This window comes from Gymnodraco acuticeps, unplaced genomic scaffold (genome assembly GCF_902827175.1).
Source record: "Gymnodraco acuticeps unplaced genomic scaffold, fGymAcu1.1, whole genome shotgun sequence".
In the NCBI taxonomy this organism is placed as follows: Eukaryota; Metazoa; Chordata; class Actinopteri; order Perciformes; family Bathydraconidae; genus Gymnodraco; species Gymnodraco acuticeps.
This window is the reverse complement of record NW_022990590.1, coordinates 178887-188526: the sequence shown is the minus strand read 5'-3', so window position 1 is coordinate 188526 and position 9640 is coordinate 178887. Positions and strand designations below refer to the sequence as shown.

The 9640-nt window shown below is 37.8% G+C and overlaps 1 protein-coding gene across 2 annotated transcripts; it reads left to right on the top strand.

Moving 5' to 3' along the window:
• The first annotated feature begins 418 nt into the window (after window positions 1-418).
• stx7l (syntaxin 7-like) lies at window positions 419-9011 on the top strand. 2 transcript variants are annotated; one of them, XM_034228664.1, is made up of 10 exons: window positions 419-500; window positions 1935-2026; window positions 2158-2227; window positions 3439-3529; window positions 4562-4699; window positions 5872-5918; window positions 5997-6087; window positions 6192-6264; window positions 6851-6933; window positions 7621-9011. In XM_034228664.1, exons 2-10 carry the CDS (start codon window positions 1942-1944, stop codon window positions 7714-7716), a joined length of 774 nt encoding a protein of 257 aa, XP_034084555.1. In that variant the 5' UTR covers window positions 419-500; window positions 1935-1941; the 3' UTR covers window positions 7717-9011. The 2 variants fall into 2 exon arrangements, with proteins under 2 accessions (XP_034084555.1, XP_034084556.1); XM_034228665.1 differs by having other exon boundaries at window positions 497-562.
• Window positions 9012-9640: the final 629 nt, after the last annotated feature.

Below are 9640 nucleotides of genomic sequence, written 5' to 3'. Positions count from 1 at the left end.
AGATATCCAAGTTTGTCCTTGCCTTGAAAGTAGCATTACATGCTCCATCTAGCAATAATTCCTGAGGTTAAAGCTCAAATTAGCATTGATTTTCAACCCTGTTACCATAATTAGAGTAACAGGGGTAATTCTTCATTGGAAAATATACATTTGATGCCTAGCTGGGCAAATTTAAATATATGTTTATTATCTGTTTTTCCTAAATACATAAAAAAAATTATAAAATAAAAGGTTCATTCTTTAAAAATATTGGTGTCTAAATTGTCCTCCAATTCTGGAATGACCCTTCTATTATAATAATAATAGTACCCAGGTAAATACAAATATTGCCATAATATCTATGTTCACTTGTTTTTCTTCTGATATTTTTATATAACCATCTCTTTAGTCCTTTAGTATGTTTTTATGGCGGTGATTTTTGCATGCACTGCTGACAGACATCATGTGACGGGGAGGGGCAGAGAATCAGGAAACACATCGCTGCTGCAAGCCCCAAAAAGGTAAAGTCTAAACTTTAAGAGTATTTAGCTCTACATTTGGCAAGGATTGACAACACTGCCGGGTAAGATAGATAGAGACTATGTTATGATCCCGTTTAATTTTTTAGGGTCAACGACGATAGTGTAAAGTATTTTTCTGACCGGAAACGAGAGGAAAAACATTTCAGATTGTGCTGCGACTTTGATTGTAACGTAATGCCTTCTGCACCCGCGGTCAACACTGTACATATAAAGACAACTTTCACCAGTGTACTAATAAGTGCCTTAGTAGTTAAAATCTACAAATTATGCTCTTCTCTCCCTGTCATTGGAAAGCTCATGTGATTTCCGCATTTTTCTCGTCGGCAGCCACTGTAGTAAAGGGTAACATACACACAGAGACAGGGAGGGTGCAACACGTTGAATTAAACTGAACAGTTTGATACAATTTATCATTTAGCAGCAAACGTGTTTCCTTCCATAGCAATAACAGGGCTGGATAACCTATGATTTCTTGACCGATGTTGATTTACATGCTGGTCATGGTTTGAGTTCTCTTGAGTCAGTAGTAGCCTACAGGAAGTCTGCTTGACTGCACTAAAGTAAATAATCCTGACCCAACCCTGTTAAATGCTAGGTTTATATTCAAACACAAGAGCAGATGTTTAATTAAAAGCATCCACTAGCAGCGGCGTCCGTCCGTCGACGCTCGCGACACAGAGGGCCTCATCATATAATTTGCGTCACTTTGCGTGAGGCCAAAAGTTGGCCAGGGACGGCCCTGATTGTTGTCTCAGCCCTGTTTCAAAAGTGCTGTTTGTGTATCTTTAAATGCAAATGAACTGCCAAACTCAACGCCCCCTGCAGAAGTGTTTGGTTAAAAACCACAATGGTGCTCTAAAGAGGAGATTCAGGTGATAAGGTGGGCGGGTGTTACCTAGGTTGGTTAATGGCTAATGGTTGCACAACCCAAAAGAACATTGTGTCATCACAGAGTGGCCAAAATCTGACCAGCTCATTTTCATAAAAAAATATGTTCAAGTTTTGTTTGAAAGAAAATTACAGTTTGTAAATGAGATATTAACCGTCATGTATGGGTCTAATGTGTGGATGTGACTCTTGGCTATTTAAGCTTTTTGCTATTGCTGTGTTTTGTTTAAAAATTATGATACCATCCAAAGAGTTTTACACAAAGATCATTGGACTTCACCCCACAATGGACGATCTGGGCCAATCACACGTCATGTTAAATAAAAAAACACTTGCTGTGATTCGGCGAAAAACAAATGCATGCATCGTTTAAATACTTCATAGTTGGTAATATGATTGACAGCTTGAAGGTATCAAGGAATGAAACACATTGTGATAAAATAACTGTTCTGGGCAAATTGGGTACAGAAATACGCACCCAGAAATACAATACTCTGTCATCATAATTTTTTGTGTTCTCCACAGCTCCATCATGGCCTACCGTGCTGGGAATCCAGAGGACCCAGGTGCTCTGGTTCAGAACATCAGCTCCAGCATCCAGAAGCTGACGCTGCTGAGTAAGACACACACTACACACACTATACACAGAAGTCTTATCATCAGCTGACTCCAATATGTGAATGATGGTCGACATGTGGAGATACATCAGAACAGATAAACATTGTGTGCCCTCTGTCTTCCTCCCTAGCCTCGGAGCTGCAGAGGGCCGTTTCTACGCTGGGAACAGAGCAGGACAGCAGCAAGTTACAACAGACCCTGTGAGTTAGTGGTTTTTGGACAATAGGTCTATTATATTCAACATCTTAGTAAAAAATGCAGCTGGAGAAAAGATACACCTTAGTAGAATTTCTTTCTGAAAGTTGTCCAGTGATCAACCAAACAAAATGTAACAGTTGGTTGCGCATATTGCATTTGAAATGTAACACAGGCTAATGCTAATATTGTCAACTGTACACACACAGCTATGGATGTGTTTCTTCTTCAGACCAATAAACTGCTTATCCTCCAGAGACCCACCCATTCATTTTTGTCCTCTGTGAAGCACATTGGGTTTTGGTCCATTACTTTGAGGTTATACATGCCACCGCATTAAGTCCAATTGTACTCCACAGAGGACATCCTGGGCTTTTCAAACATATGCCATATGTGGGGGTGTGGCTTTGAAAATGATAATTTCATTGTATTTCAAAATGGCCTCCATCAACACAAGCACTATTTATAGAAAGAGAAATGGTAAGTTTGTAATTACCAGTGTTGTGAGTTCAATATTTTAATTAATTATAGTAAGGGAACATCTTTGGAGTTAGTGTAGTGAGTTTTCAGAGCAGTGTAATACTTATTTGACCTAGAACTAAATGTTTTTATGAATGTCCTCATGGGGATTTGCTAACTTTTTATTTCCCCCATTTTACACAACACAACATTTGGAGTCCACTATGGGCCAAAACTAACACGTAGGTTTCTGTAGGGGTCATGGCAGTGGGAAAACATACATCAAGTGCCTCAAGTGTCAGATGTATCTCATTTCAAAAAAGGATGGAGTACTACAAATGAGGGCTCAATATTTGTTGCATTGAGTTGTTGTGCTCTAATGTTGTCAAAATGTACTTGTATGTTAATGTTGTTTATATAATATGCTTTGCATAACTAACACCGATGTCCTCTACAAAGGACACACAATAAAATAAAAATATATATTTTTAGTTTTTGTTAGTCATTATGTTTATACCACCCTAAAGACTTGTGTGATCAAAAATAAGAAGGACATTTGAAACCTTTTTCTTTCTGGGTCTCAGGAGGATTTGAAATGTAACACAGGCTAATGCTATTATTGTCAACTACTGTACACACACAGCTATGGATGTGTTTCTTCTTCAGACCAATACACTGCTTATACTTGGTAGGCTACTGAATCTTGGGTCGAATGTTATCTTCTTTATTTAACCAAATTATGTTCTTTGCTCACCAGGCAACAGAAACAGCAGCAAGGCAACCAGCTAGCGAAGGACACTGACAGACTCATCAAGGCATTCAGTGCACTTCCTGTTGGCCCCGATCAGGTGCTGAACTCTAAAGTTGCAGTCGAATTGTCAAAAAATCAGCTCCTATCGTCTATTCCTTGACCTCTGTGTGAAACGTCACGGGGTTAAGGAACAGTGGATAGGAGAATTCAAAAGGACTTAGGGAAAGAGACTGCGGTGCTTTGAGAATCCGACTGCACTTATACTATCTGACGTATTTATGATGCGCCAGCGGACGTCATAAATGTGCGTCTGCTGTGGGGAAACTACAGATCTCTATAGAGCGGACTACATGGATGTATAATAAGAACGGCAGACTACTGTAAACTCATCTAGAGACTCTGCACCGTGCTCTGATGCTGTTGTTTTATGCTTTATAAACGTGGACAACAGAGAAACATATTCTTCATGACCAAAGTTGGAATTGAAATAAAAAAGTAAAGTGAAACTTATGCTTGTCATCCTCACCCTCCACATTAATACAAATTATCCCAATACGTATGATTGTATGAAAAGATCTTAAAATAAATACAAACGTATTTATTAAACTTGTTAGTCCTCAACCTATCACTGTGTATATCACCATTAAACATGTTTTAAAAAGTTTAAGAAACCCCACACAGCTCAGTAAACACTGTGTGAAATGTTGACTTTATTTGATAAATTCAGTGAAAACTAACGTTCATATTTCTCCTTTTGATTATTATAGTGATGAACGTTCAAAACAAAGCACTTCGAATGTTGTGTCACGGTAAATGTTGCGGCCGCAAGGCATTGTGGGGTAGCATTTTCTACTTTCGTTATCCCAAAGGAAGGTCCAGTGTTTCCTAAGCTAAAGGAGGTTATAAGGGAAGTTTCAAACCTCCTTTCCTTTCATCTCTAGAGAATTCAGCTCTTATCATGGCGGCCACTTGGGTACTTTCCGTTAGGAAGGTTCCTACACTTAACTGACAATTCGACCGCAACCTAAACCTCTCCCTTGATTTTAATTGTTCATTATTTACCTGCTTGGTCACACAGATTTGAACTCAGGGCTTTTCTGTTAACATTGTTGTTCTGTGTGTGTTTTAGCGGCAGAGAAAGATACAGAAAGAGCGCCTGCTTAATGAGTTCTCCGCCGCCCTAAACAGCTTCCAGAAGACCCAGCGGCAGGCGGCCGACAAAGAGAGAGAGTTTGTGGCAAGAGTCCGAGCCAGCTCCAGGGTGTCGGTGAGTAACCTGCTGCCTGGTCACAGTTTAACGGGTGCAGGGAGTAGATAATCAGTGAGCGGACAATAATTCATTTACCAAACCCTTTTTTTAGGCCATTATTATCTAAACAAACTGCAATCCTTTTCCATGTTTAAAGTTTTTAATGCACATTTTTAACAGTTTAACACGCATACAAAAATGATCCAAACACAAAAGTGCTGAGGTTTGACAAACAAATGGGTAGTTAGATAAACAATTTCATCCATTTAAAATAAAGATATAAAAAGAACAAAACAACAAGCAGCATTACATCTTAGTTTCTCAAAATGTAGTTATACTGAGGTAATATAACTTCGCATTAGCCATTTATATTGCATTAATATTATAATTTTGGTGATTTGACTTATTTCGCCCTTTTAAGTGAGCAGGTTTTCGGCAATTACAATCAATGAATGGGACTAAAAACATCTTCCAGGTGAATTTCTCCATGCACTCAGCAACTTAACCAAAGTAAGAAAAAACATACTTAGAAAAAGTTATTATCTTTAATTCATAATTATTTGAACTTGAAGTTCACAGGAGAAGCTCTATCACTATGCAACTGTAGTCGACACCAGCTCCCTTAGGGATAGCCTGAACGCTTGGCAACTCTTACACACTGCTTATCTCTTTGCACAGAAGGTTATCTGTATAGCTGTTCATGGTAATAGGCAGGAACGGTTCGTTACTGCTTTAAATGGTTGGTAAGGAATCTCAAATAAACGTTTTATTGACTCTTTGTCCCCATGCAAACATATTTGGATGTGAAATATTGTTGAAACTTAGGGAAGCACAGATTCAATCACACATTGACCGCCACTGCAGTCAGCATGTCGTTGTGTCCCTGGGCAAGACACTTCACCCTAAATTGCTCCTGAGGGGATTGTCCACAGTATGTCTAATATATACAATATGTAGTGTAAAGTGCTTTGAGCCCTTGGAAAAGCCTAAAATAAATACCGGTACCATGGATTATTATTATTTATACTTTTAGAGGTATTTTGATCAAGAATGCTGTACATTTTATTGCATCCAGTACACACCAAATCATTGCTTGACCCACAACCCCAGTGAAGAACATCCTCTGCAGTATGTTTGCAAAAGCAAGCCCAAAAGTATGTCTATTCAACTCTTTTAATTTCCTTGAACAGGGAGGACAGCCGGATGATGGCTTCGGAAATATGCCCCCTTTCCTCATGTAGGTCCATTATTTATTATCAATAATATAGTTTCTGTTATCATTATTACTTTTTTAATGATTGTATTATCCCCACAGTGATTCCCAGGTGCAGGCCCAGGCTGAAGCCATCACTGAAGACGACCTGAGGCTGATCCAGGAGAGAGAGTCCTCCATCAGGCAGCTGGAGGTGTGAATATAAATCAAATGTCAATGGAAGCATGAACACTTATATGTTCAATCAGCTCTTTATTTCCCTTTCACATGTGTTGGTATCATCTCTTCTTCATTTAGTCGGACATCACAGATATCAATGACATCTTCAAGGACCTGGGGATGATGGTACACGAGCAGGGAGACATGATCGGTAAGCTCTCATCTGACCTTAGATTTCTTCCTCTTCCTCGAATAATGTAACAACCTAAAACTGAAACACTTATTATAAGAGGAATGTGGGCTGGGACAGCATTCTTATAAATGCCACCTTTAGTCAATGTAACAACATATTTACCCAAAACATTTCCAGAGAAACACAGTTCTTACTAAGGCACGTAAGCACAGAGGCTTTCTTTTACATACTAGTATACCCTGTAATGGTTTAAAATGTATCTTCTTTTTTATACTTTTTAAACTTTCTTATATCTGAATTTAAATCAAAGGTTATAAATTGAGTTAGTTATTTGTTTTACCTGATTTAAACCCTAGGACACCTTTTGTATTTATTTGTCACTAAATTATACATCTTTATGTGCTTTTTTGTTATTCGACCAAAGAAAGCTGCCTGGCCTTGCTTTGCTTTGAATAATGAACAAATGAAATGAATCCCATGACCTTGTCCAAATGATCCTTGGTATTGACAGGGGACAAGACAAGTTTTTAGATTTGGACCACGTGTTCTCTCCCTTCCTCCTACCTGCGGCACGTAAACGGTGTGTTTCCTGTGTGTTGTGCAGACAGTATAGAAGCCAATGTGGAGAGCGCTGATGTGCACGTCCAGAGCGCAACACAACAGCTGGCCCGCGCTGCAGAATACCAGGTACATCTCAGATAGGACAAAGAGCACAGTGATTTAAAAAAGAAGGGAGTAAGGAAAGGATCAAGGAGAGTAACAAGGAGGTAAAGAGGAGAGGCATTCAAATGGGAAAGGGGAAAACTAAGACACAAGAGGATCTGATTTATGATGTTGTGTTAAGTCATTTTTAAACACTTATAACCACAATAAATGTTTTCAATCAATTCAAGATCATGTCTAATACCTATTTACAATAGTGGAATAAGTACTTATCTTTCAATTTGTTGAAGTAGTACTTCCACAGTGTAAAAATCCTGTCTTTCAAATGAAAGTCTTTCAAAAGAATGAAAGTGTTAGCATCAAAATATATTTAGAATACCAAAAGTAGTCCTTTTTAGACTAACATATATTTTATCACTAGTTTATAATATTGATGTTATAATGTGTAAATGTGGAGCTATTTTTTATTACTAATAAATGTACAATGTAATATAATAATAACATATACTGTAGTTTATATTTCGTATACATAACCCAAATCTGCAAAGGGACTAAAGCTATCAAACAAATGTACTGCAGTGAAAAGGATGAGATTGACCTCTAAGGTGACATAGTTAAAATAGTGGAAATATTTAGAATGTACTAAGCTACATTCCACCACTGCTTATTTATTAAATAAATAAATACTGGTCCTTTTCTTTCCCCCCGCAGCGGAGCTCTCGGAAGAAGATATGCATCCTGATGATAGTGTTGGCTGTAGTTTCTGTTGTTATCGGACTCATCATCTGGGGTGCTGTCAAGAAATGAGGGCTTCTTCTTCTTCTTCTTCTTCTTCTTCTTCTTCTTCTTCTTCTTCTTCCTCTTCTTCTTCTTCCTCTCCTTCTTCTTCACCACCTTTCAGTTTGGTCATCAGCATGGAGAAAGAATGAACAGCACCACCCTTCCTCTCCTCCCCCTACTCCTCTTTTTCTCATCCCCCCTTAGGAGGGGAATCATTGGGATTGTCTGTCTTTCTGGGACTTGATTATATTTTTAAGATGTGGCAGTCTGTATTTACAGGACTGCAAACTCCTTCACAGTGAAAACAAAACTAGCACAGGCAGCGTTATTATTCCCAACACCTTTATGTACGCATTTGAGTCTGATTTATGCATGACTTACTGTAACTGGAAAGCTTTAAAGTTGTACTCATGTGATTGAGTGTTGCTGTGTTCAGTGGCGGACATGTTGCCGCCTTGTAAGTCAAATAAGATTCAATAGAGACAATGCTTCTGGGTGTGATGAAGCAGCACGTGTCTGTTTTGCTGCAGCTGCTTTCTTTTATCAGGTCAGATATGAAAAACGCTTATGCTAAACGTTACTCAGCAACCAAACTATGAATCAAGTGCACTATGCAAACTTCAGAGTAAACAAAAGCTAGCCTGGGTCCATAGTACACTTTAGCCAAATCGCAATCAGAAAGTTGTAATGCAGTGCTCTGAGTGCAGTTCACTCTTTATCTATTCTATCCTCTATTTAAAGTAAAAGAAATACTAAAAAAAAAATGTGTTTAAATCCAATTAAAATTCCTGTAGTTCTATTTTAATGATCAATCAATTCATACTGTACATACCCAAACTAAATGTTGTGATTAAAACCTTATATTACACTCCACTGTCAACTAGTCATTCCAAGTAAAGGGAGATGTTGTTGTTACTGTGAGTAGGGTGTTTCCTTTGAACGTCAAGAAAAATCGTATTGAATTAAATTACATTTCACGTCCCAGACATCAATAATGTAAGTGCGAAATGTAATAGTTAAAGTTGTGGTTTATGGTTTGTTTTACCTACTGCAGTTAGGGATAATTGTTTTTTTTAATCAGTCACATTAAGTGAAAACACCTGACAGGGCTTTACTCGGAAAAAAGTACATTTTCTTTTGACAATTCCCTACGGTAACAGTGTATGTTTCTTTATTGTGTTCATGAAGAAACAACATTTGTTGTAACCCAAACCAAAATAAGCGACAGCAAACACTAATAACACGTGTACATTTCCGATCATATGTATATTTTGTAATTAGCTGCCTACCATGTGTTGAATAAATCACCTGAATAATCTGAATTCTGTTTCATCAGCTCGTTTTTCTGATTACTACTGGACCTCCAATTACTGCATTGTTTTCTTCTGGTAAAACATATAGTAAAAGCTTCCATCTCTTAAAAGTATTTAGTGAAAATGGGGTTTCATACATAGATTTATGACAGCTTCTGGCAGACAACAACACTGAGTGAAAGATACAGACTATTACCTTGATAAAATGTGTTAAATCATTTGTAAGTAAACGACTCAAAAATATATATAAAATGGGTTAAATCATTTTTCTACATTGTAATGCAGAAGTTTTAAATATTATACCTTGCTAGGTGGTGCAAGACTACATTCATCTAAATAAAAAAATACAGCGCATTATTCGTTTTATATTTAACATTTTGGCTATTCCACAGTGTTTCTCTGTATAGCATATTTTTCATTCAGTAGTTAGTTTCACATTCAAAGTTACATAATTGAGAGGGACTGGCAGGTTGTTTGATGACAGTGAGGGTGCAGGACCTTTCACATAACCTTTTGCTTATTTATTCAGGTGCAAGTGACCCCTCACCAACCGTTGACTACCTTACCTTTGATCCTGAAAATAGATCAATGGCTTTAAAACAGCTTCGTATCCATCAGTAGAGGACAGTTAAACCTTT